Here is a 27597-nt window from a genome sequence, read left to right as displayed (position 1 = left end):
AACAAAACCCAATTTCCCATGACCCCATGACTCCTCCGGAAGTAGTCCCGCCAGCATCCGTGTGATTTCCGGTTGGGAGTGCAGTAGAAGCTTTGGAGTCAAACATTCGGACCCTCCGGGGTAAGACACCAACAGCCCCGCCGGCTGCACGGGACGATGGAGTGACAGAAGCCGACTATTAACTCCTGTAAGGTGAGCAGATAGGCCGCGCGTGCGCAGAGAGAGGCGCGTGCCGTGGTGTTTGTTGTTTCGTGCGACCGGACCCTGAGCACCGGAGAGAGAGACTCCGGCCTGCGAGCAACGGGCGTCACCTGTCAGGCGGACTCAAAGAGCTCGCTGTCCGCAGTGGGCTGTGCTGCATACCGCGCGGGGGTTGTTTTCTGACTGCCCCCGGCTCCTCCAGGTCCGCATGACAGTGACACCCCCCACCCCCATCGCTCTCAGGGCTGCTCTCCGACCCCCCCCCCCCCCCCCCCCCCATTCCGAAAATGTAATCTTTTCATTATGATTATGCAATTCCTTAAACCCGGGTCGTTGACTAGGACATAGTTTCTGCAGAGCGCCAGTAGTTGATTAGAAATTCAGCTCTTGAGTTGTGGGCGGGACTGTTGAGCGCAGCCACCCCTGACCCACTTTCCCTCTGAGAGCTCTCTTGTTTACACTCTTTATCTAGCATTCAGCCCCTCAACCTTATGCTGGAACAAACGCCGGTGAGCGGGATTGGAGCTGTCCAGCCAGATGTTTTTGAGCCAGTTGTCAGTTTGGAAAACGAAGTCATACACGGATCTAGTCTAGATCCTGCCTATAGCCTATTTTCTACGTAATAAGTGTGATCTCTTTCCAACACAATTATTTTGGGTCTACTCCTGATTCACAACGATTTGAATAAAGACAAACTCAGAAAAGCAGTTAATTTTCTTTATATGTGTCATCCATCATCCGAAAAATGCCAAAAGAACATGTTAAGAACACCTAAAACCATTTTTACCGGAAATATTTTCAGAAAAAAACAGAACATGGTAATAAAAAAAATAACTCGGTAATAAATCAAAATTAAAATTCAGAGAATAGAGTCATATTTTTTCTTCAAAACAAGAATAAAAGTGAAGAAGGCAGATCAGTCTTCCAGCTGTCACACAATAATCAAACAAACCATCTCAATCTGCTCCCCTGCATTTATCTCCAACACATCGACCATGATGTGTTTCTCTGATGGATTCATTCCTCATCCATCCTGGTGACTCCCAATGAGAACCTCAACACCTTCATTTCTGCTACCCCCAGCTCTGCTTCCTCAGTCTCTGAACCAACAACACGGCTTCTCTCACCATTGTTCTACACCTTGCCTTTCATTTTATTGACTCTTTTGTCACACATCACACCTGAAACCTTCCTCCACCTGTTCTTACCTGCTGCCCACGCCTCACAACATCCACCTCTTCTCCTCTGTGTTCTCTCACTTTTTCCTCATTTATCAGATCTTCATAGTTCTCCTTCCATCTTTCCATCACACTCGTGGAAGCGGTCACAACATTTCGATCACTGTTGAACATCGTCCCGTCTCTGTTTCTCTTCCCCACTTGTACACATCCACCTCTTCCTTCCTGTGTATCTAACATGTCATACCAGTACTCAGCACCCCTTCTTTGACCTTTGACCGCCTCCATTTTCACCTTGTTCTGCATCTCTGTTGTTTTCTGTCCTCTCAATATCTCACTTTTTCTTAGCCAACCTTTTCCTCCTAACACACTCCTGAACGTCTTCTTCTCACCACCAAGTCTCCTGATCTGCTTTCGTCTTTCCAGATGAAACACAAAGTTCCTTCTTTTCAGTCTCCATGATCTCTTTTTCGCCTCTTCCTCTTGATCTTTGGTTCCTTCCATTCATTTCTAAGTCTAAAATATTTTTGTTGTTCCATTTTTTTTATAAAGGATAACTAAGGTTGGAAAACTTCAGTAAAGAGTCAGCATTTATATTTTTTCCAGCATAGAAGATAATGAAAATGTCCCTGCAGGACGCCCTGACTCTCCACCCTCAACCCCCCCCCCCCTCCCTTCCAGGTCGGGGCCATGAATAAACAACAGAGCAAGGAGAGTCTAAAGGACAAGGTGAAGGGGATCTTGGGGCTTGGAGGTCCACGTCCGCCGAGCAAGCAGAGTGACTTCAAACCCTCAGAGTTCATCATCACCACTGACATCATCAGGGTGTGCAGACCGCTCTGAAGGCTATAGACCCCGCCCCATGAGTTCATTTCTGATCATGACTGTCCTCCATCCCTGCAGGAACTCCATCCAGACTGTGGCCTGAGCAACCGCGTCCGCACGATGAACCACATCTGTGACCTGGCTAAAAGCAAGAAGTTTGAGGAGGTGAGTGGAGTTTTCTTTACTCAGGATCTTCTGAAAACCACATTCCTCTAAAATTCCCCAACTCTTCTGTCAGAACGCGGTGGAGGCCGTGTGGAAGGCCGTGGAGGACATGCTTGCTCCAGAGCAGCCCCCAGAGGCCAGACACGCCGTCCTGCAGCTTCTGAGGGCCATCATACAGGGACAGGTGCAGACCCCCCCACCCCACAGCAGCAAACACTCTGTCTCAACCCTCTTAAAGTTTGTCACTGCCTTCATGTGCAGGGGGAACGCCTCGGGCCTCTGAGGGCATACTTCTTCAAGGTGATCCGAGATTACCAGCCGAGCAATGAGGATCTGTCTGACAGACTGGAGGTGTTCAAAGCCTTAACCGAGAACGGGAAGGACATAACGTACCTGGAGGAGGATATCGGTAAAACCTGCTAACCATGCTTGCACAGTCTCAGGAAACAGGAGCTTCAGTAGAAGTCGTGAGCTCTAGTGGACACTGTTGGACCTCTGACTCAGCTTTATCTCACCTCAGCTGATTGCACAGCCCCTTCCATGATGAACACCATCACACAACCCCCCCGATTTCACTGATAAGCTTCTCATTTCCATCCACATTCTTAGCTGTTATGTTGAAGTCACATAGTCCAACGTTGAAGATGCCTAAAGTTCTGACTCTGCTGGTGGATGTGCTCGTCCAGTAGACTTCAACATTAAACTGCAGCTGTTCTTTCTCATGTCCTCTGCGCCGTCAGCCCGCTTCGTTCTCCTGTGGATGGACATCGGTCTCACCTCTGATTTTCTTCACGTTCTTGTAAACCTGGTGAAGTTCAACAGCTGCTATCTGGACCAGAACGTCTCCATCATGGTCCAGTAAGTAGAAGATGCACACACCGTGTTTCATAGGTATGGTAAGACGAATGCTCATGCGGCGTAGGCTGACACCTGTCATCAGACAGGCTGAGTTTGCTGATGCTAAATGTTTCAGAACCAAACGGCAGTACTGTGTGTTTTTAGGAAGCTGAAACCAGTTAAACAGAGGAGCTGGTAGCATGACTGTGCAGAAACCCTCATGAGGCAGACACATTCGTTGGGGTTGGCAGTAATAGGACATGGGAGGGGCCAACTGACCAACTGTAGCATTCACTGCTTGTTGAGAAGAAAACATGCAGAGTTCAGTGGCCTGACTGCTTTTGTGCACTCCAGTATTCATTCATCTACTGATCAAAGGCGACTGGTGGGACACAGCTGCTTGGGTCTTTGTCTGACAGCGTCACCAAAGCAACGACAGAAAACCAAAGACACTAACAGGCTGCACTAAATCTAAGGCGTCAAATCCCTCCTACAGAGGCGGAGTCTAATCGTGGAACTTTTTATGTTGGAGAGAAAACTCCCACTGCATCAAACCGTCATTAATGTCTCAAACCTTTGAGGGCTTAAGTGCAGTTTTCAACAAAATCTATTTAATTGGACTATGTAACTCATATTCATTGCTGAAAATGATGCTGACTGAGTTATTCAAGTGTTAAAGCATTAACAGTTGAATAACTGTACTTGTCTTCAGCTATTAACAGGTGTTTAAACCAGCTGATGATTTGACCTCTTTGATCAAATATTCCCTGCAGATCTGCATGAACGTAGGAAGTGCTGCAGGTTTCTGCTGGGATTCAAATCCTTCCAAGTTTCTCCAACCCTGATCAGGCATCTGGGTCAAACCACCCAGCTTTGAATACTGAGGACCTCTTGATTAGGACAGTATTTTAGACTTTAATCATCTGCAGAGTTTCTATCTGCTCAGTCGGATCTTCTTTTGTATGGAACTGATCCTCCTGTTTTCCATTTGTTAGATGCTGTGCACACTTAAGCAGGTCATTCTGGAGTAGAATCTCCCCGTCCATATGACACATGACTGAACCGGTTTCACACCGTTCTTCACACATCATTCAACTTCCTCTAAATGTAATTTGGGTTGTCTCCAATGGATTAGAAGGAGCTGCTTACCCGTCAGTGATTTCTGTACTGACTGATGGTCTAGAATATGTCTGTTCAAACTTCACTCTCCGGCTTTTGTTCTGGTGTTGAAGATGTATCGTCTCAACAGTCTGTTCTCAGGATCCAGGCGATGCTGAGGCTTTCAGGGGATGCCAAATAATTCCTCGCACTTTCTTTCTAATTGCAGGAAAATCTGTCTGCTCTGCAACAGAACCACATCTTCTACAGACATTGAGGTGAGTTTTTTGGCGTGTTTATTAACGGGGCTTTGTGTGTGTACCTGTGCATTCACGTGTGGATGTGTGTCTCTGTGCACACGTGCACACCTAAGCTGGAGGGGGCTGTTCAAGCCTGGGATAGAAATGGTTTTCACAATGTTGGCAGTGTTTTTATGGGGACAGATATAAACAGTCGCTTCAACCGTCTTTGAGTCAGCATTAAATGTTCCTTCCTGCTGATGCTGAACACAACGGAACGTCTTTGTTCTTGTTGCACTTGTTCCTTCATGCTGTCATCCCAAGCTTCCAACTTCCAAAAAGTGACTGCACTTCTTCACACTGACCTTTCACTGAAGGACCGTTCTTCTGCCCCTTTGGGGTAAAAGTGTTTGTCCTCTTGAGAAACTAGAAATCTAGAACTGGGTGGTGGAGGCACGTTGAACGGAAATGATCATTTAGAACGTGGAAGACGAACCTCAGCTGTGAAGACGTCTGCATGCCTCTCTGCCTGCAGGTGGCGCTGCAGGTGCTGGATGCTGTTGTGTGTTACAACTGCCTACCTTCAGACTCTCTCACCATCTTCATCATAACGCTCTGCCGGACCGTCAATGTGAAGGAGTTCTGTGAGTCCTGTTGGAAGGTACACACACATAAACACACACATACACGACATTGCAAGCAAAAACACACAGAAACACACACACGCAAGCAAAAACACACACAGAAACACACACGCAAGCAAAAACACACACAGAAACACACACATACACACGCAAGCAAAAACACACACAGAAACACACACATACAAAAACACACACATACAAAAACATAACAGAAACACACACATACAAAAACACACACAGAAACACACACATACACACGCAAGCAAAAACACACACAGAAACACACACATACACACGCAAGCAAAACACACACATACACACACGCAAGCAAAAACACACACAGAAACACACATGCAAGCAAAAACTCACACAGAAACACACACGCAAGCAAAAACACACACAGAAACACACACGCAAGCAAAAACCCACACAGAAACACACGCAAGCAAAACACACACAGAAACGCACACACACACACACGCAAGCAAAAACACACACAGAAACACACGCAAGCAAAACACACACAGAAACACACGCAAAAAAAACCACACACAGACACGCACGCAAACAAAAACACACACAGAGATACTTGCACACAAACTGATAAAAAAAAACACTCGCAAATCACACAGAAACACACACAAACACACATAGATACAAAACACACACAAATTACTCACACAAAACACACACACTCACAAATCACACAGAAACACACACGCCAAGACACATTGATACAAAACACACAAATGTACTCACATATACACACACACAAACAGACATGGACGTGCACACACACACAAATGCTTGACCCCCGTGCCTTGACCTGTCCCAGTGAGTTCTTGTGTTTGTTTCTGCAGCTGATGAGGAAAGTCCTGGGAACTCACCTGGGCCACAGTGCCATCTACACCATGTGTCGCATCATGGAGGAGAGGTTTGCCTCCCCACCACAAAGTGTGCAGCATTTCGGGTCGATGGGGAGCGAGTGTTGAGTCCAGGTGTGCTTTTTCCATCCAGGATGTACATGGAAGATGCTCCGCTGCTGAGAGGAGCCGTGTTCTTCGTCGGCATGGCGCTGTGGGGGGCACACAGACTCCCAGCTCTGAAAAACACCCCCACACTTGTGCTGCCATCCTTCTACAAGGTAATGCACACGAGAGAAGTCATGTTTGTGTCATTCCAGCATCTCATTTAATTACAGTGTCTAAGGAATGAGAGAACATCCTTCTGTCGTGTTTGCCAAGTGAAAACCTCCAGCTGTGACTGATGTCTGACTCCCGTCCCTCAGGCCATGTCTTCTGCCAACGAGGTGGTTTCGTATGAAATTGTCCTGTCCATAACCAGGCTGATCAAGAAGTATGGTAAAGAGTTGCAGGTGGTCACGTGGGACATCCTCCTGAGCATCATTGAGCGGCTGCTGCAGCAGATCCAGGTCTGACTGAACACACGGCGGCACACTGAGGCTAGAGGTTAGGGGGGGTTTGAGCATTTTCGGTGTGATGTCAGACCATAGGCAGTGCAGAGCTGAAAGCCATCGTCTACGAGCTGCTAACCACCGTGGAGGAGCTGTACGAGCAGAACAGCTACCACGGCTCCGCTGAGAAGTTCTTCAGCCTGGTGGAAAAGTGTGCAGATAAGAGGCCTGTTAGTGTTTTAATGTTCTTCCTGAATGCAGCCTGGTTTTGGCAGGGCGCCTTTCCTCATCCCAACCTTCTGTGTTGCAGGATGCCTCTGTGCTGACCCTCATTTCATACAGGGCACAGTCCATCCAGCCTGCAAGGGACGGCTGGATCCAGAGTCTTCACCGCCTGATGGAGAACTTCTTCAGGTTGTTTCAAACACGCTTATATTTTCATGCGTGAGAGATTCAGACACTGTCTTCAAAGTTCAAGCCGCATCTCATTGATTTTTTTTTGTTTTTTGTCTTTTAAAAGGAACGAAAACCGGACTGTGATCAGGATCAAAGTGCTTCATATCCTGTCCTTCGTTCTCAGCACCAACCGGCAGCTTTATGAGGTCTGTGCCCCCAAACATCAGCTGCAGGTGTTCGGAGGTGTCGGAACTACAACTGTTTGTTTCTTATTTTTCTGTTCATTTGTAGGATGAGTTGATTGAAATGGTGGTGATCCCTCAGCTCAGTGGTATTGCTGAAGACAAGGACCTGGCTGTCAGGAAGCAGGCCACTCAGCTGCTGGTGGACCTCGCCGAGGGCTGCAACACCCACCATTTCACCAGCCTGCTGGACGTCATCGAGCGGGTACTCACCAGCACACTGAAACTTACCGCCACCGACACAGCCAACACTGCCTCACCTCAGGGTCTCTGCTCATCCCAGGTGGCCAGCCGTTCTCTGGTGTGTTCAGGACCGTTGGACATTTCTGACAGAGATCCTACAGCAGAGTCCCCGATGGAAGACGTCAGAACGGCCATACTGGGTCTGATGGAAATCCTGCAGGTACGCTCGTGCCGTTTGTTTGTTTTTACAAGTTATCAGCACGAGCTCCTACAGCCTTTTTAGGTCAGGTATGTCTGTGTTGTAAAGAAACCTTTACATGACTGAAGTATCCTTGTAGAAATTCCCCCTGGAGCTACGTTCACATCTTGGTAATGCACGTTAAAGCGACAACTTCCAGTGAGAAGTCTTTGTGTAAACTTGTGTAAATGTGCTCATTAGGCTTCCACACTCAAAACTTTCATGTCCATGTGTATTTACGCACATTTTTGAGAGCATTTTTGGGTGAAAAATTCATTGAAAAATGAATTATGTTTTCTTTTCTTCTAAAACAGGCTAAATAGCCCAAAATATTGCTGTTAATATTTATATCTGCAGCTTTACAAGTGGCACCACATATCACCTTGTACCCTGAAAAAAGGAGAAGTGTGAACCTGATGTAACTGAAAAAGTCTTAAAAAAAACGCTTTCCAGGATTTGTCTGTCAGAAACACAAAAAGACAGACAGCTGTTGACTGGCAAACAACTGAATTACAGAATACAGAATAGAATGACCTCTAGCAAAAGATAGATTTGGTTCATGGTGGGATTTACTGAAGACGTCCTGGTCTCACTGCTGTGAACCTTTTGACTTGGTTCTCATTAGAGTGCGATTACGCTTTTGCGAGCCGCATTTGACGCTGGAATTTACTGTTCACACGCTCAGCGGTCTGCCATTAGGCTGCTGGGCTCAATTTCTGTGCACACAGAAGCAGATGGTTCTGATGCAGCTACGCTTTCACCAAAAACAGCAGACATTCAACACCATTCCTTATGACTTTGACAAAATCATTTCCTTTAAAATGTGGAATTGAGGTGGAATTATTCTTCTGACACTCAATTGTGTCGAGGCAATTCGTCCAAATTCCTGGCTCTACCTAACTCAGTGGAGTCTGAGCTGAATTTATTGGAGAAAAGTTTGGAATCACATCACAGGAACAAAGACAAAGTCTCTCATGCCCTGACCCTAAAGGATCTCACTATAGCGCCAACAAGTCGTGGAAAGGTTCGGATTTCTGGACAATCCGGGTTTGAGTGCTCGTCGGGACTTAAAAACACCCAGAGTTTTTGTTTTTGTTGGAGTGAAGATTTCATCCTGGTGTGTTTTTTGTTTTCTGCTGTCGCAGAGCAAACTCTACAGCCTCCCAGCCAGCCACGCCTCCCGCGTGTACGAGATGCTCGTCAGCCACCTGCAGCTCCACTACAAGAACAAGTACTGTTCTGCTGTCTCCGCTGCCATCAGACTTAAGGTTGGTCCCGGTCTGCGAGCTCCTCTCTGTTCTTATTCAGTAATTCTTAGGCTGCCCATGCCATGTACTCTCTTCTGCAGGTCTTTGACTTCTTCCTGATGATGCGCGCAGACTCCCTTCACCGCATTGGGGTTCCCAACAAAGACGGAGCCATTCGGTTCAGCCCTTATTGCCACTGCGACGCCAGGTGAGCGCTCGTCCACGTGGAGACCTGAGCCAGCCTAATGGCACAACTGTGCCTACTCTGATTTGTCTGTCATCTGTTGCTGTAGTGAACCTGAAAAGCGGGAGAAAAAGCCCACAGGCTCTACGTCGCCCCCTGCTGGCAGCCCAGCACCAGCAGCAGCCTCTACGGCCTCCATGCGCTCCGCTTACCTCCCGTATTCACACGCCTTTGGTGTCCTGCTGCAGTGCCTCAAGATGGTATTACACTGCACAGCACACACGTGTTCGTCAGAAAAACACAAAAAACATGGATGAGCCAAACCGTCTGCAAATGGAGGTTTCTCCACCAAGATGCTTCTGATTCAGTGAAAGAAAGAACTAAAACCTCTGCTTTGTCTCCAGACTGACGGCTTTGAAACACTCTCTGATATCAAATCTGATTAGAGAAATGTGTATGTGTCATGTTCTCTGCCGTAGCAAAGACAAATTATTTGGCCCAAGTCAACGAGATCTTAAGAATGCCATGAAAAAATTTCAGTGTTGGAGAACAGCAAAAATAAACTTAAAACCAATAAGATTCAATAACTATGCTTTCAGTGTTTTTAATAGGAAGTGCTGCTTTAGTTTGTGTGTCTGCTAACACACTTTTACAGGTGTTTGCTTCGGTTCTGCTCTTTGTTTATCTGACAGGAGTCCGACTGGAAGGTTCTGAAGCTGGTTCTGGATAAGCTTCCCTGGACGCTGCAGTATAAAGTGCTGCTGCTCACGTCTCCCTGCAGTCTGGACCAGCTGTGCTCCACCCTCTGCTGCATGGTACCGCCCCCTCATGCCCTCACCTGTGTGCCGGAACTCCGCCTCCCGTAACCGCCGCCGTCCTCTCGTCTTCGCAGGTGACGGATCGACTCATCTCTGAGCGTTTGAAAAAGACCCCGGAGGTGTTTTCTCGCACAGATGTTCAGCTGGCAGTGGTTCCCGTTCTGACGGCTGTGACTTCTTACCACGTCTACCTGGAGCAGTCCAGACAGGTGCTGGTCTGATGGCCTGGAAGATGTTTGGGCCAAACCAGCGATGTCCGCTTCCAGGCCTGGGGGACTGCTGCTCTTTCTTTTTTTCCAGTTAACACAGTCTGCCTGCTGCTTTCCAGCAATGAGAAGCTGCAGGACGGGCTGTTGGGAAAAGAAGCGAGACAGCAGCCCGCCACCCTGGAGCGGGAGACGCCTGATGAAGGCAAACAGGTGCAGCAAAGTCCTGCTAGGGTGGCAGTCACAGTCAGCTGGTGTTTTCCTTCTCCTGCAGAGGGAACTGGTTCAGTGCCTTGAGACCGGCCTCATCTACCGCTGTGCCAAGCAGTGTGTTGTTGCCCTCACCATGTGCACGGTGGAAATGCCCGACATCATGATTAAGCTCCTCCCTGCACTCATCGTCAAGCTCACACACATCTCTGCCACGGTCGCCATGGCGTCCCCAATGCTGGAGTTTCTCTCCAGTGAGTTTTTCCTTTTCCTGTCTGTGTTTTCATGTAATCGGTGCTGGAGGGGGGCGTGAGTAACCCTGCCCTTCAGCTCTGAGGCCGTCTGCTGTCTTCTGCAGCTCTGGTGCGTCTGCCTCATCTTTATGCCAACTTTGTGGCTGAGCAGTATGTGAGCGTGTTTGCTATCTCTCTGCCCTACACCAACCCCTCCAAGTAAGTGCTGCCACAAAAGATTCTGGTTTAACCCCACAGGGACTCTGACCTGTTCGTCCCTCCCCAGGTTCAACCAGTACATCGTGTCCTTGGCTCACCATGTGATCGCCATGTGGTTCATTCGCTGCCGGCTTCCTTTCCGCAAGGACTTTGTGCAGTACATCACAAAGGTGCGAGCATGTATCCACATGGAGAAGGAGGTTCATTCATTAATTCATCAGGTTCAGGGGGGGCTGAGGGACCCCCCCCCCCCTACTGGTCCACAGTCAATCGTTTCCTGGAGTTCCCAGTTCAACAGGTTCAGATGTTGTCCTGCGTTCTGCTGCTTCGGTCTACAGCTGTGTTCCTGTCTCTGCAGGGTCTGCGCTCCAACGCGCTGCTGCCGTTCGACGACGGTCACGAGCAAAGCCCGTTCCGTGCACGAAGCACCAGCCTCAACGAAAGGCCCAAAAGGTAAAGCCAAACCTGCTCTTCTGTGTTGTACAGACTCTGCCTTTCGCTGCCTGTGTGGCCCTGTGGAGTTGGGGCTGCCTGAGGTAACATCCCATAAATACTTCTATGTTTTAGTTGCAGCCACTCCTTTCAGGTTGCCATGGTTTCCATCATTTTCATTGTTTTGTTCTGTTTTTTGCTTTTTCCAATCTGTTTGTTTCACTTCTCATGCTGATGAAATGAATACATGAGAGATGCCCTTTAATATCAGCTGATCCTGAGGCATCTTATGGGATAAATGTTCTGTCCATAACGGACCATGAACGCATCACCACGTCGTAACATCCTGTCAGTTCACTTTTAATCTCCTAAAGCTCACATGCAGTGCTGGCATTCGCCCTCAGTTTACAGAAAACAGCAAGGCGGTTAAACAGCTTGAGAGCAGGAGTAACATGGAGGGGTCAGGAGGGTCGCTCCTCCCACAGTTTGTGAGAAAGAAACCATTACGGAGGCCAAAAAAATTAGGAATGCTGACATCCGCCTCTGTACTCTTAATGATTTGTTTCACCTGCTTCTGAAGCCTCATTCTTAGCTCTGCCTCTTTTTGTACTCTCCGCGAAAAACCCATTGAGAAACACCAGAACTTCTGGCTTCATCTCCAGAGGCAGTCTCTGAGCCAAAACATGTCGGATCAGGCTTCCAGGATAAAAAACTAAAGTAGTTGTCACACTCAGTGATGTTGATACAGGCAGAGCCCCTCCTTATGGAGCTGTAAGGGGGGCTGTTCTGCATGGAGTTTGAGTGTTCTCCACATTTTAGTCATGCTGTGCTGACTCAGTGGAACCACACCACTGCGGCTGGTTCCACTGTGGGTGGCACTCTCTATTTTTCTGTTTTCTGTGGGACCGTAATCAGTGAACGGCAGCCCTCCTGTTCCTCTCTACGACTCGCGTGAACGACGCTGTAGAGATGAATATTATAATAATAATAATAATACATTATATTTATCAGGCGCCTTTCTGAGCACTGAGGGTCGCCGAATAGTGAAGTATCAGGGTTAGAACAGAGACTCTGTCCACTCTCACCTTTCCCTCTGAGATGTAAGAGTTCAGGGAGCTCCTTAAAATCTATAGAAGTCTCCAAAAGAATGACAGACAGCAGAAGGAACAGGACTTATGCATGATTTAAGCTAACTTCATGTATTAAACTATCAGCAGTGAACTGTTGTTTCTGATCACTTCTTTCTGTCATTCCGATTATTTTAGTTTTTCTCCTAAATGTATGTGACCTTATGTTTGTTTTCCTGGTCTGAGATTGGCTGAATGCAAAATCTTCCCTTACCCTTCTGGCTTCTCCTACCCCCTCCAAGAGGCATGTAATGCTGTAGTGGTGTCCGAAAGGCTTTTTTTTTAATGAAGGAGTGGTAGGGACTAGCTAACGGCTAGTTCTCCGTCTGCCAATAGGGTGATCCACATCACACTTGTGAAGGAGGGAGAATGCATTTCTTTACATGTTTCACAATGGGCGACACCTTAGGTTTTCCGTATCTCTCCGTTTGGAGGGCTGAATGTAGGGGTAGGGAGAAGCCATAGGGGCAGAATTCGGATTCAGCCATTCTGTTCATCAAATCTTTCTGTAACCCGCCCGTCTCTGTATGATCGCACCTTCAGTCCTTCGTATCAGATGGTGCTCGTTGGTCGCAGGATTGACTGTCAGCATGTCACAGCGATCAAATTACCATATATGGACATATGAAACAGACATATATTATTCCATGTGATTACACTTGCACCTTAGTTATGCCACATTTGTCCCAATTTAACTCCAGTTATCAAGCTATTGAACAACAAATTCCAGTTTGTCCAATTATCTGTTATTTTTCGTTGTGCCAAACTGATCCTTCAGCTGTCTCACTTATGCAAAAATCAAATATTATTATTAATAAAAACAAATTAGATTTGTTGGCACCTTTACAGTTACTAGTCAATGTGGGATGTGACTAATTCATGGAGCAGAACAGCGGTGGTGGAAAGTGAAAAAAATGGTCAGAAGCAGTTAATTTTGGTCAAGTTGAAAAATGATGTTCTAATATAATTGTGTGAAGAAATAGAGTGTTGAGTTAAAAACGGCACTAAGACTCTTAACCTGTGAGGAGGAGACAACAGTGGAGTAATCGATTGTTAATGAAAAGATGTCAATTTTGGAAATAGTTGATATAGAACCAACAAGCAAAGATCCTGTTTTGGTAAAGAAAGCTGTGAGAAAACCAAATTTTGTTTGTGAATTGTTATTAGTCCCTAGGTAGTAGAGCCAGGTATCATTGGTGAAAATGTGGAGTAAAATGTTTCTTAGGAATATTGCTAAGTGGAAGTAAATGATTATCAAAAAGGGGAGGGCCCATGACTGAACCCTGTGGAACACAGCATGCAGTTGATTGGGATGAATGGAATGAGTACAATAAAAAAGATTGCAATGAGATGAAAAGGAAACGAAAAGATGAGGGCTGTGCTCGAGATGACATTTTAGAGGAGCGCTGTGAGGAAGACTGATGTTTAAAATTGTGTCAAAAGCCGAATTCAGGTCTAGCAGGAGGAGCTTTTCCCACGTGTCACAGGCATCAGAAAGAAAATGAGAGATCTCTTTGGAGTTAAATTCCAAAGTGGTATTTGCTACTTTGAATGTGGATATGTCAAAAGAGACTTAAAAACTCCACGATATGAAAATATAATGAAGGTGAAAAAATGAAGGTGAGATGCAAATATGATAGAAGGAATGAAATTAAAATATCCCAGAAATATCCCAAATTTAACCCACATGTTCACGTTTTGCATCGTTGTCAAACATTTATCCCAGAAACGTCCCATAATTTTTACCTATGTATTCCACAATAGCCTTAGCTTTCTCAGTGATCTTGGCTGTCCCACAGTCATTGTTAAATGCTCCTACAAAGATCCTGCTGTTATCTGCTGACCCTCCATTACTAATTTCTTCATCCATTTTTATCCCACATTATTCTACTCTCATTCAGCAGTTTTCCTATCTGTATCCCATGATTCCTCCGTGATTATTTCAGATCATTTCCCCTCTTTATCTCATACCACTCCGTCAGTCTGTAAACCGTTGTATCCGTTGACTGTATATGAGAACTAGTCAGTGAGTGTTACATCATCCATAGAAAATGATCAACGTCCGGCTCCAACCAATGAAATCAATTTAGCATAATTATTTTACCATTTGGATGTCGCCATGTTGGCGCCAGACAACGTCACTAAATTGCGATTGGTCTGAGTTTTGCTTTCTGTGGCCACCACTCTGGCCAATCAGGAGTGAACTTTTACTACTGAAAGCGGTTTTAGGAGAATCTGTCAATTGAGTGTTTCTGAGGTTCAACATGAGGGCCAGCGGGGACCACATTCTTTTATTGCTGCAACTGATTGGCCAGGTTGTCAGTTGAATTACTTAAAAAATTTTGGATTAGCAAGAAGATGTTAATTATGATTTCAGAACAAGAATGATTATTCTGACAAATAGAATGACTGAGTGGCAGCTGTTTATTTCTCTATTGATGTCTATGGGATTTTGGCTTCTTGGAGCCAGCAGGTATTATTATTAACCTTTATTTAACCCGGATATTTTCATTGAGATTAAAAAACGTTTTCGTATGGGAATCCTGGCTACTTCCTATTTGAAATGTGTGTGTGTGTGTGTGTGTGTGGGGGGGGTTGTTACTCAGTCCAGTTCTCATATACAGTCAGTGGTCGTACCACAATCTCTCATTTTCTGTTCCGTGGTTCCATCACTTCACAGTTCTCGCATTTTTCCCAGCCTGATTATCACAGACATATTAATCCCACAGACCATCCCTCAGTCTGTGCTGCCTGTGCTGAACCCCCCCTGTGACAATGACAATGCTGTGGCTTTCCTAAATATATTTCCTGGGTTTTCTTTTGGAAAGCGGGGGCCTGTTTGCCGCCTGCTTCCAGCCTGTCGTGGGTGTTGACTCCCCCATTCTTTAATCCTCTTTTGTGTCAGAGCTCTCCTGTAATTTATTCATGATGTCCACTGCTGTTAATTTTTACTTTCTTTTGTTTTTCTTCAACCCCCCCTCCCTCGCTGTCTCCTGCCTGATTGGGTGCTACGTACTGTGATTGTGGTTTTGGGGGGTTGTGTCTTCCTGGAACCTCTCCCCCGCTTCCTCATGTGAAACCCGCCCTGTGCCCCCCTCCCCTCGCCCGTGTGTGCTGTTTACGCCCGGTCACCCGCTCACTTTGTTGGGGCGATGACACCTACAATTTATTGGTTTACTTTAATCCCCCCCCCTTGATGACCCACCCCGATGCCAACCCTGGCCTGGTACCCTCTCCCCTCCCCATGGATGCTCACATCTCCCAGCCACCGGGCGCCCAAAGTGGCAAAGGCAGCTGCGGGAAATAGCAGCGGCTCCCCGGTAAAAGAGCTGCGGGACCGCTCAGCCATGGAGGCGTTCCGCTGCCGCAGCATCAGCGTCTCCGAACACGCGGTCCGCAGGTTAGACCTCCAGGGGCACAAACGGACAGTAACTGCCTCAACACTTGTCTCTTCCTCCATGGGTTGGTTGACGGGACGCCGGGTCATTGTCATGTGGATCTGCTGTGGGGGCCCCCTGGTGTGGGTGGTGCATGCTGGAGGAAAGTTTTCATCCACCTTGTTTGGGTCACTTGTGTTGTTTTACATCTATTTCTCTACATCCACACAGACATCTAACATCTGAGTGTGTCTGATTGTGTGTGTCTGTCTGTGCCTCTGAGTGTGTGTATCTGTCTGTGTGTATCTGTCTGTGGGTGTTATTGTGCCAGTGTGTCTGTATGGGTGAGTTTATGCGTGTGAGTGTATTTGTGTGTGTTTAACTGCTTAGTTTCCCTGAGACCTTTAACCCCCCACTTCTTGGTGACATTGATTGGGGGCGGGACTACAGCTTGGTTTGCTTGCTCCTCATCTCCTTGGTTACCACGGCTGTGCTGCTCTGACCATGGCAACCTCCCTTAGAGGGATGTTAGGTTGGACCCGTTTGCTCAGCAGAATTGCACCATCCACATGGCCACGCTCGTGTGCGCATGCTTGGTATGTCTGGCTGAATGTCTGCAGTTGGCGCTGTTGCTCAGTAGGTGAAAGCAGACGCTCTACCTGCAGGCGTCTGCAGCTTCACCTGTCTGCGACCATCATTTGTGCTTCCTTGTTTGGCAATGAAGGACCTGCTAAGATAACATGACCGTGTCAAACTTCACAAGGAGACAGTCATCGGCTCTAGAGGGAGGGGTTGGAATCTCCTTGGGAAATGAAGCTTTGTCCATCATGAGAACTTCATGGTCATGTTTTCTTGGGGGTGTTCTCAGCAGACGATGCAAGCATGAGTCGGCGAGAGCAAAGGTAAGTGTAACCTGGAGAACCGCTGACTCATGCTGTAGGATGCCCTCAGAGATTTCTCTTTGCTTGACCTAGAAAACCCCAAGAATCTAGAAATCTGTGTTTTGACATTTGATCAGACCCCCCCCCCCCCCCCCCAGCCATTGCGCTACTTTCCATTAAAGTGGAACTTCTTGTTCCTGTCGTTCTTAGAAACATGCAGCCTTTGGTGATGAACATTTGTTTTCTTCAAAACTACAAAACAAAAGCATCTCAGCTGTGCTGTAGTGAAGCTGTTATGAGGAAGACCAAGCTCAGCTTCACCTCACCTGTTTATGAGCTGAGTCATGTCTCAGCTTGCCGTTGGTTCCCTTCGTCTGAAGATGCCATATAAGCCACACCCCCAGCCCTCACAAACATGTTTGCGTGAGCAGAGAGAAGTGTGTCTGAGGTTTCGCCGCAGCATACGTCAGCAGAGCCGCGGGTGCATGCATGCATGCATGCAGGGTTGCTGATGGTCGCTTCAGCTTTGTGTCGGCTCCTGCATGTCTGTGTTCTGGGTGTTTAGCAGCCTGCCACCCCGCAGATCCTCTGCAGCTCCTGCTGTGGATCAACGGTCTCCTGTTTGTTTGCTGTAGGATGCACACCTCCACCACCACCTGCAGTCTGGGCTCTGCTGATGAAAATGCCGTGACTCAGGCAGATGAAGGACTTAAGACCGTCCACCTGGAGCTCACAGAGACCTGCTTGGACATGATGGCTCGATACGTCTTCTCTAACTTTTCTGCTCTGCCCAAGAGGTGAGCCTGCTGTGGTTTATGGTTCTTATAAGCAGAATATTCATCTTTGATTCAAGGAGTCCACCAAAGTGTTGACTTTGATGCACAATGGTCTCCACAGGTCTCCCATTGCAGAGTTCCTGCTGGCAGGGGGGCGCAGCATGACCTGGTTGGTAGGCAACAAGCTGGTGACCATCACAACCAGTGGAGGAGTCAGAACCCAAGCACTGCTGGGTCTGGACATGTCTGAGCGCCTGGGAGGAGGAGAGATGACCAGGTGAGGAGCGTCCTCACACACCATCAACAGAACAGGACGGCCCTCCTCTCTGAGTTATGATAGGAAACAATGGGGTTTCATTTCATGGATCTTCTGACAGATCAGTTTTGACATCCTCCTTAGTGTCACCTTCAGAGGAAGTGAAAGGACCAGCCGTTCTTCTTCACCTCAGCTCGTCTTCATCGTGTCACTGCTGTCAGTCATTTATGCAGCTTCTGCTGCTTCCTTTACTCCACCCAACCAACTGCTGCACCAAAAGCAAAAGCAGGAGAGAAATAAGATGAAACATTCTCTATTTTTAGGCTTAAAATAAAAACTGCATTGATGTCATCAGTGACATTAATACCTTTTAAACATTTTAATGACAATCTCTACAGATGAATTTAATTTTTGCAGTGGTATTAAACTAACATTGAACTTGACAAAAACTGCATTTTTCTTTATTTTGGTTATATCAGCAACAATGACATGAATTATCTATCAACCTTCTTTTTATTTTTTTGAATATCATTCTTCTTTCTCTTTTGGCTTTTCCCATGAGGGGTCGCCACAGTGAATCATCCTTTTCCACCTCACTCTATCACGAACATCTTCTACCCTAACATTAGCCAACTTCATGTCCTCTGTTAAGACATCTATAAATCTCTTCTTTGGCCGTCCTCTTGCCCTCCTGCCAGGCAGCTCTGCATTAGCATTTTTTTGAATATGATTAAAAATGTTTACAGAGGCCATAAAATTAAAAAAAAATTCTAGTAAAATGCTATATAGCCAAAACATTTTTATTTTATTTTATAACATTAAAACATCAATAAAATGCTTTGAAATTAGTTTTTAAAAAAACATTTCATGCTATATGTTGCTCATTTGCGACGTACCATTTAAGCCTAGAGTACTGCAGAAATTGAGTTTCACCTTTGAAGGAAAGAAAAACAAAAAAATTTTTATATACAGAGCCAAAGTTCCTGCGTATAAATTGCTCTTTATCTTTTGTGCAATTTTCTTTTTCCTTCTTGTCATGTCTTTTGTACAGAATGTGTGCCGTTTGCCTCATTTTACATAAATCTTATATCGCGATCAGATCTTTGTTTTTAGTCTAAATACTGGTCTTTTTTTATGAAGGTCTAACCCAAGGCTGCTCATTACGTCCATCGTGATCAACCAGTTGATTGCCACAGAGATGTGGGTAGATCTAGGGTAATTAAAAAATAAATTAAAAATAATTTTTTATATTATATTATATTATTATAATTAAAAAAATTATATTTTTTTTAATTCCTCAGCCAATAATAATCCTTACATTTGATTGACATGCAGAATGGCCAATCGAATATCCTCTGATACATACGCCTCTGCACATATGTGTTTAACTACACTGAACGGGCATTCTTTCTACCATCATAAAGCCGCTACCAGCCCCACTGGGTCCCGGGTCCCTAGTGTAGGACCACCCGGGCCCGCAGGAAGGCTTTTCGAGGCCTGGGCCGGCCCACATGCCTCCTCGATTAGAAGCGAGACAGAGTCTGACCCGACAGAGGGATCCAAGCCCACTTAGGCAGCAGTGTTGTCCAGAAGCATGTGCTTCTCGATCCCTGCCCACTGGCCGCCGTTTGCCTAGTCGTGATTTAGCCAGCCATGCTTTAGAAATGTCATGCTCCCCAGTTCCATTATATGGTTTACACCAAAGCACGAAACACAATTGTTGCTGCTTTTTGTTTTCATAATAAAATGCCTTATCAGTTCTATGTATTATTACAACAATGACATTCATACACACAAAGAAGCTATCTCCCCCCAAAGATTTGTGTACTCTTGCTGTGTAATTTTTGAGTTGTTATTCAAGGATTCAAGGAGTTTTTATTGCCATTTTCAGTGAGCAGGGCAGTTTCACAGACTAGGAAGTTGCTGCGGTGCTAATGTGCCACATAAAACAGTTAAAAATTAAAAATAAACAACAGTAAGCAAAAAAATAAATAACACAAAGGTCAGAACAAGAAATAGAAGTACAATAGTGCAAACAGTTAAAAACGGAGGATGAAGAAGGTGCAAGTATTTGACTGGTAACCGTACATATAAGTGAAAAGTTTAAGAGGGGGAGGAGTTAAAAAGTGTTCATGAGTCTGACTGCAACGGGAAAGAAACTGTTCTTATGTCGTGAGGTTCTGGTCCAGATGGAATTTAGCCTCCTGCCCAAAGGGAGTGGTTCAAGTAATCCATGTCCAGTGTGAGAAGGGTCGGCTGCTATCCGACCTATACGGCTTCTGGAGACGTATAGGTACCGGAGAGATGGAAGGATGCAGCCAATCACCTTCTCAGCTGAGCGCGCAATAGGCTGCAGTCTGTTTATGTCCCTGGTTGTGGCTTCAGCGCACCACACGGTGATGAAGGCGGTGATGATTGATTCTATGATGGCCGTGTAGAACTGCACCATCATCCGGGCTGGCAGCCTGGCTTTCTTCAATTGCCGCAGGAAGTATATCCTCTGCTGGCCTTTTTGAGCAGGGAGCTGATGGACGGCTCCCACTTGAGGTCCTCAGTGATGGTGATACAAAGGAAACGGACAGAGTCCACTATGGTGATGGGACAGTCTGTCAGGATAAGAGGGGTTGAGGGGGCTGTGACTTTCAACGAAATCTGCAAAGTAAGATTATAGATGTTTTAAGGCTGTAAAACCCTTAACTATACACTTTTCTCAGGTGCCCACACGAGCTGCTTTTGAGACGACAAGCTCCAAAAGATCTATATATATAGCTCTCACTGATTCTTACAGGTGGTTTGGAAGAGATTTTTACGGCAGATGCCCTTCCTGACACAACCTCATATTTGATGCAAGGCAGACCCAGACTTGGGCAATAGCACTGATTTGCACAAGGACCCATACTGGAATTGAAATCTGATTTCCCATGTGCCGGTCCAGCGCTTAAACAAGGGAACACTGTAATTGGAAGTAATTTTGGGCTAAAGGTTTAGTGTTAATACGCTAAAAAAGAAGCTGAAATTAGTAGGTAAACCACCTTGCTGGCCTTCAGTTGATGTTTTGTTGGTGTCTTGGTCTTTTAGGTCTGACCCGTCTCTGCACACCCGAATGACCAAAGAGGCTCCAGCCAAGCTGGAGTCGCAGTCCAGCCAGCAGCAGAGCAGATCCACACGCATCCGTGTGCGCTCCATCTCAGGTAAGACACTGGCGTGAAGACCCCGCCAGCATTGGCCGGACACACTCCTGCTGGGCCTCCTAACCTTTTTCATGCTTCCATGCTCTTCCATGGTTGCAGCTGATTTCCTCCATATCTTCCTCACCTACAGGAGGTCACGCTCTTCGCGCAGGTCCCGCTCAGAGTCTCAGTCCTCTGGTGTCTCCATCGGAGGGGGAGCTGGCCACGCCTCTGTCTCCCTCCCATGGTCCTGCTTTGGAGAGCGGGGGCCCACCGTCGTCCTCTGGCATCTCGTCTGCTCCCCCTCCTCTCAAAGACAACCCCAGCCTGGCAGAGTTTGTCCCTATGCTCACTCAGGGATGGGCGGAGATCTTCATCCGGAGGCCTTCAGGTATAGGAGCGTGTCTGACCCCCCCCCCCCCCCCCCCCCCCCCCCCCCAGAGTTTCTCATCTTCATTTCAACCAAATTTCTGTTTTTTTTCCCCTCTTCTTTCATTATTATTTATATGAGTTTATAAAAACTTTCATTTATACTTGATGTAACAGCAAAGAGAAAAAATATTAAAGTCAAACATCAAACATGACCGGCTGAGATTAGTTTTGCTGAAATGTATGGTGGCTGAGAGGGCTCAATGCGCTGCAAACGAGTAAACATTCTGGAAACATGCAGAACATCTTCAAAAAAGAGATCAACTGCAGGTTAGCCTCTGATTCGCAACCCCCATCCCACAATGTTCATTCCACACCTCAGTACAAACCAGACAGCAGGGAATGTTGCAGTACCTCCAATGACCACCGGAGGTGCGCTTAAATACCAGGTTCTTTCCCGCCAACTCTTATATTGTAAAGTTCAAAGTTACATTTAAAAAACATTCTTCTCTTTGTTCTCCAGGAAACACCAGTTGGTTGATGTGTCTGGAGAACCCCCCCAGCCCCTTCTCCTCGGAGGTCAGCAACATGCCGCTGCAAGAGCTGTCCAGTGTCCTCATGGCCATGGAGGGGGTGAAGGAGCCTCCTGTTCAGACCGCCAGCGCCCCCGCCAGCACAGCTGCCCCCGCCCCCACATCCATCTCTGAACCCATGTCTCACGGGATCCACAGCAGCAGTGGAGGGAGGCCACACCTGATCCAGCGTTCCAACACAGGTGAGTCTCAGTCTGCAGACATGCATGTAGGTGTAATTTGGGGGGGAGTTCAGGTTCAAAGTCAGCGTAGTTTAAACATGCTTACAGGGGTGTATTCCAGAAAGCAGGTTATGCTAGCTCCCACGGTAAGTTTGAGGCTAAGGAAGTTGATAACCTCAGCTTTTGGTTCCAGAAATGGAGGTACGTTTCAGGGTATGTCAAGTTGCCATGGCAACTCATGCTCTGAACATAACCTGGTCTGGAGCAGGTTTAGTTGAAGGTTAGTTTGTTTTCAGAGAGGTGAAGCAGCATGGCGTGTCCATTTGAAGATGATTTAGTGGATGAAGAATAATAATAATAATAATAATAATAAATTTTATTTAGAATGCGCTTTACATTTTAGATAAAATCCCAAAGCGCTAGAAAGAAGCTCAGATAATACTTTTTCCACCATGAGAGGGTGATAAGACCACATATGGATGTTGGAAAGATAAAGTATTTACTTTGATCTAACTTAATTATTTACTTCAGTTAGGATAATTAAAAATCTTTTATTTTGTTAAGTCAGTTTAAAAATAACACGTAGTTTTCAGACATTTATCAGACATTTATTTTTACGTTCATTTAAATTAATTCAATTAAGTAGGTGTGAATTTGGTGCTGCTGTTAGATCGGCACCGCAAGGAATTGTGGGATACCATTCCCTTTGCCTGTGTGGACGGCGCTCTCTTTTTTTTCACCAAGCGACTCCGGAAATCGGCGATCCATTGAGAATGTCTTTATGTACCAGCTGTGCACGTGCAATAACCCAGGGTTACCAAGTCGAGCGTAATTACGCCAACTCATATCCGGTCTTTTGGAACCGACATACCCAGAGTAAGCAAGTTCAGGCGGATTTCAGCCAGAGTTCAGGGTTAAAGTCAGGGTAGTTTAAACATGCTTCCTGGAATACCCCCCAGGTACACACAGACATATACAGACAGCACAAAAAGGTACACACAGACATACACACACAGAGATACACACAAACAGGTACACACAGACATACACACGCAGAGACAGGTATACACAGACATACACACAGACAGGCACACAAACAAACAGGTATACACGGACATACACACACAGACATATACACACACAAACAAACAGGTACACACAGACAGACACACACCGACCATCAGGATTAGAGAGAAACATCAAAATGGATCGACCCATCTATAGACTCGAACATGGACGCTTTTCCCAAATGATCTGAGTTTTCCTGTGTGGTGAAAGGGTAGCATGAGCCCCCCCGACCCCCCCGATGGGTCTGGACTGTGCACATGGAGGAGCTGATGAGAAAAAAATAAAATGAGATAGAAACGAGGTGTGTGTAGCTAACACTAAATATCAAGGTTTTGTGTGACACCTCCTCGTCTGTTGTGCTGCAGATTCTGTGGTGGAGGAAAGCTCAGGTGTTGCCGTCGTGCCTTTCTGGTCTGAAAGCGAGTTTGAGGCGATGCCTTGTGATGCCATCTTTATGTCTGCGGAGAAGCTCAGCAGAACTCCGCCTCCTGAGGGACTCAGCAGAGTACGTACCTGTACCTGTAATGAAGATAGTTCCCGCCCACCTGTGGGTGTCGGACTCTGCCATCAGTCACAGGGCAACAGGTAAATGTAACCCATCTGACTGACTGATGTTGTGCTCTAACCTGCAGTCGTCCTCCACCTCCAGTCAGGAGGATGAAAAGTCCACCTTGGAGGAAGTAAGTGAAGGAGCCATTCCCATTGATCAGCCCCCCCTTGGACCCTCCACTCCGGGCAGTCAGGGGGTGGAGCTCCCGTTTCAGAGCCATTCTCAGTCCCAAGGTTTTGGACTCAACAAGTCCAGTTCGTCCCCGGAGCTGCAGACGTTACCCGAGGCCTTCAGCAAGGTGCTGGAGTCAGACGCGTCTGAGGCAGCGGCGTTCTCAGACGCCAAACCTCAGGTACTGCCGCCCCCCTCCGAGAAGGATGGCGTAGAGGGCGGTTCAGGGGGGGACACTACTGATGGACTCCCAGCACCGAGTCATAAAGGCGAAGGCTCAGCTCCATCCTCCCAAGGAGGGGGTGCAGCCCTGAGGCTGCCTCTCCCTGCAGCGCAGTCGGCGACCATTTCTCCTGGTGGGGGCTACAGACCTCGGGGTCACACAATCTCTGTGTCAGCACCCTCCCGGAGGGACAGAAGGGCAGAAAGGGACTCCTACCATGGACGAGCAGGCCCAAGCCCCACCGAGAAAGCCTCTGGACTGAGCCCCAGGTATACAGTGGGGGGGGGGGGTCATTTGAAATGATTTGCCAATAACCTTTAGGTTAAAGGTCAGCGCTCTCACACCTGTGTGGGAACTTTACCTCCTGTTCCATAACCATCATGGGCTTGTCTCTTGTGGTTTCCAGCTTTGTCTTCCTGCAGCTCTATCACTCGCCTTTCTTTGGGAATGAAGCCAACAAGCCGCTGCTGCTACCCAAAACTCAGGTGAGTGTTGTCTCCCCTCCCCCCACAAACAAATGTAAAGCCTGAAAAACATCACCGCTTCCAGGTACAAGAAGGGCAACAGCTGAGGCTAAAAGAGAAAACAAGAAAGCATAAAACAGCCTTGAGGCACCGTCTAAACGACAGGAAGAAATTTGTTCATTTAGCACAAAGTTTCAGAACAAACTTGATTTTATTTTTGAAAGGATTAAAGTGAAATAAAAACTCTGCTTCATGTTTTCTTGTTGAGAATGTTTTAAGAATTTTCATCCTAAACTGGTTTTTCAAATCACTGAGCTGATTGGCTGCTGAAGCTTCCGTACTAAAGCTGCGGTGCTTCTAAGCTAAAGCTTTAATGGTGAAGCTTCTGTACCAAAAGCTTCAGAGCTGCTCCTTCTAGGCGGAACTGTTTGTGTTGTAGCTTTTCAAACTGAAACTTCTGAGCTGGACGCATCAGTTGGTGCAGATCTTCACCGGCTGCTCCGTACACGTGCCTTAAATCAGAAGACGGTCTGTACTGGACTGATGTGGACTGGTTGATTCCAGTCAGTCTCTGGCTGATGTGGTCAGCCTTTTGTGACCGTCTTTGGGAAAACCTCAGGCTTGTAAATGAACTGAATGGAGTAGAAGTTTGTTGCCAAAGCAGAGGAATCCTCCTCACAAAGATGAGTGTGGATCATTGAGAAACAGGAAGGAACATGTTCAATGGATTCTCATCACCCATCAGGAATCATTTATGATTTTAACCTCAGAGGTTCTGTCTGGTAGGTCATCGACCGCGCTGTGAAGGTTCTGGACCAGATGCCTCCGTACGACACGCACAAGATCGGAGTGGTGTTTGTTGGGGCTGGTCAGGTGAGCATGCTGGGACTGGGGGTAACCACTGGATTAAGTCTTAAGTGGGGGCTTCACCTCCTCAGGTCAACAATGAAGTTGCCATCCTGTCAAATGAATACGGCTCCAACCGATACGCCGCCTTCCTCACCGGACTCGGGAAGTTAATCCACCTGAAGGACTGCGACTCTGACCAGATCTTCCTGGGGGGGCTGGACCAGTATGGAGACGATGGGGAGTTCACGTACTGCTGGCATGACGACATTATGCAGGGTAAGGTGCGTGCAGGATTTGGTGGGAAGCGTTTGCGTCGGCGTGTGACGTCTGGTCTCTGCAGCAATCTTCCACATCGCCACGCTGATGCCGAACCGAGAGAGCGACAGAGGCTGCTGCAACAAGAAGCGCCACATTGGCAACGACTTTGTCATGGTGGTGTACAACGACTCTGGGGAGGAGTACAAGCTGGGAACCATCAAGGTAGGTGGGAGGGGCGTGTTGGAGTTTGAGCTGAACGCCGTGCTCGCCTAACGGGCTGATCTGTTGTTTAGGGGCAGTTTAACTTTGTGGAAGTCATCATCAAACCTCTGGACTACGATTGTAACCTGGTCACTTTGCAGTGCCGCAAAGGTGGGTGGGTTGCCCCCCCCCCCCTTCAGCGTATACCTTTTTTGTTGTTGTTGTTGTTGGTTCATCACATTTTTGATCCGCAGACCTGGAAGGTTTGGTTGACACAACAGTGGCAAAGATAGTTTCCGACCGCAACCTTCCCCTCCTCGTGAGGCAGATGGCGCTGCATGCAAATGTAAGGCCTCCTCATCCTCCCCACAGCCACTCAGTCATCCGCACACTCTCTGCGTCACGTTCTCGTCTTCTTCTAGATGGCGTCCTTGGTTCATCAGTACAGAGCCAACCCTTCAGACGCATATGCCTCCAAGTGGCTGGCCAGGCTACGGCATATAAAGAGGATCAGAACCAGAGTGAGACCAAACCCAATCGTCTTCCGGCTCTTTTGTCTGATTTTGGACCTAAAGCTGATCCACTTTGTCGCCTTCCCCTCTCTCCCCAGGCTCAGGAGGACATCCAGTCTCGTTCCACTCCTGGAATCTCGCTTACGCAAGGCCACGCTCAGCAGAACAAGTCATTTCAGCAGAACACGCCCACTCCCAACCCGGAAGCATCCGGCCAAAGGAAAAGACTGGTGTCCACTGTGGATGACTTCACCGATTTTGTTTGATTCATCTCGTGCACCCGCGGGTGCGGTTGTGCTTTTGTGTATGTAATAAAGTGGTTTGACATGAAGGCCTGCATGATCTTCACATCAGGAAGATCATTTCTTTCTTCAGACACATAAACGTCTACAGGTTTATTTGACACAAATGTCAACATTCATCCATTCATTCATCTTCTAACCCATTTTGTCTCTTTCAGGGTCACGAGGCTGCCGGAGCCTATCACAGCCAATGTCAACATTTCACTGTTCATTTCAATCGATCTTTATAGATTTTTTAGGTTAGCTGATAACCTGGACACAGATGTCCAACTCTCTCTCTCTTCATATGTTTAATGCAGAAACACAACAAAGGTTTCCATCTTTTTCTTGTTTCTCTACTCGGAATTCTGTGATGTCATTATACTGGGATATTCCCATAATCTGAAAATCTCAACACATCCCTCATCTTTAAAAATAATGATTAGAACACTTTATTACCATAATACTTGCATAAAAACATAACCAATGCATGACATCTTTTTTTTATCAAAGTGAGATTAACATCAGCTAAACACATCACTGAAGACGGCAGGACATCACTACAGTAGACTCCCCTCCTTCCTGATGTTGGATTAGTTTACCACGGACCCAAGAAGGGATGTCTGTGTGGGACATGGTGTAGTCTGACCCACAGGTGGGTCCTGTAAAGCGGTCAAACCACCACCCTTCTGGGATGTCCCACATTCAAATTGCTGCTGTTGCTCTCCTGCAGTGTCCATCTCCAGAATAGCCTGCAGCTCAGTGCCGTGTGCTGAGGTTTTTTGTCTGTGAGGTGCTGACTGTATCAGCATCAGATTTTAGAATATGTGAACCCAGCTGTGAAGTTCATGGCTGGTGAGGCACTAACGCCAATCAGATTTATAAAAAAACGAATGGACCCCGCAGAGCATCTGAATCACCATTTGACTGTCCATCTTCCTCCGCTTATCCGGGTCACGGGGGCAGCAGTCTAAGCAGAGATGCCCAGACTTCCCTCGCCCCGGTCACTTCCTCCAGCTCCTCTGGGGGGGACCCCGAGGCGTTCCCAGGCCAGCTAAGAGACGCAGTCTCTCCAGCGTGTCCTGGGTCTTCCCCGGGGCC

At 47.0% G+C, this 27597-nt stretch overlaps 1 protein-coding gene across 2 annotated transcripts; it reads left to right on the top strand.

The window, feature by feature from the left end:
* Positions 1-71: 71 nt before the first annotated feature.
* On the top strand, positions 72-26552 carry tsc2 (TSC complex subunit 2). Of its 2 annotated transcripts, XM_023959589.1 has the most exons (41): positions 72-192; positions 2061-2204; positions 2283-2369; positions 2443-2553; positions 2631-2778; positions 3110-3227; positions 4534-4582; positions 5079-5204; positions 6048-6121; positions 6205-6331; positions 6476-6619; positions 6694-6831; positions 6912-7015; positions 7122-7203; positions 7289-7444; positions 7523-7642; positions 8806-8928; positions 9009-9115; positions 9201-9351; positions 9784-9906; positions 9984-10118; positions 10390-10579; positions 10684-10777; positions 10845-10947; positions 11136-11230; positions 15602-15736; positions 17230-17391; positions 17492-17647; positions 20705-20817; positions 20948-21187; positions 21689-21940; positions 23353-23492; positions 23620-24200; positions 24338-24416; positions 25182-25268; positions 25334-25520; positions 25585-25724; positions 25796-25874; positions 25958-26049; positions 26126-26224; positions 26314-26546. In XM_023959589.1, exons 2-41 carry the CDS (start codon positions 2070-2072, stop codon positions 26479-26481), a joined length of 5550 nt encoding a protein of 1849 aa, XP_023815357.1. In that variant the 5' UTR covers positions 72-192; positions 2061-2069; the 3' UTR covers positions 26482-26546. The 2 variants fall into 2 exon arrangements, with proteins under 2 accessions (XP_023815357.1, XP_023815363.1); XM_023959595.1 differs by lacking the exons at positions 72-192; positions 15602-15736 and having other exon boundaries at positions 2070-2204; positions 26314-26552.
* The last annotated feature ends 1045 nt before the right edge of the window (positions 26553-27597 follow it).

Source organism: Oryzias latipes, chromosome 1, assembly GCF_002234675.1.
Source record: "Oryzias latipes chromosome 1, ASM223467v1".
Lineage (NCBI taxonomy): Eukaryota > Metazoa > Chordata > Actinopteri > Beloniformes > Adrianichthyidae > Oryzias > Oryzias latipes.
The sequence above is the reverse complement of the archived record's forward strand: the minus strand, read 5'-3'. Positions and strand labels throughout refer to the sequence as shown.

Excerpts from the sequence above, each read along its gene's own strand:
- tsc2 (XM_023959589.1), top strand. The coding sequence starts at position 2,070 with ATGAATAAACAACAGAGCAAGGAGAGTCTAAAGGACAAGGTGAAGGGG. Across the intron at positions 5,205-6,047 it reads TCTGTGAGTCCTGTTGGAAG|CTGATGAGGAAAGTCCTGGG; the intron begins GTACACACACAT and ends TTGTTTCTGCAG. Across the intron at positions 6,620-6,693 it reads GGCTGCTGCAGCAGATCCAG|ACCATAGGCAGTGCAGAGCT; the intron begins GTCTGACTGAAC and ends GTGTGATGTCAG.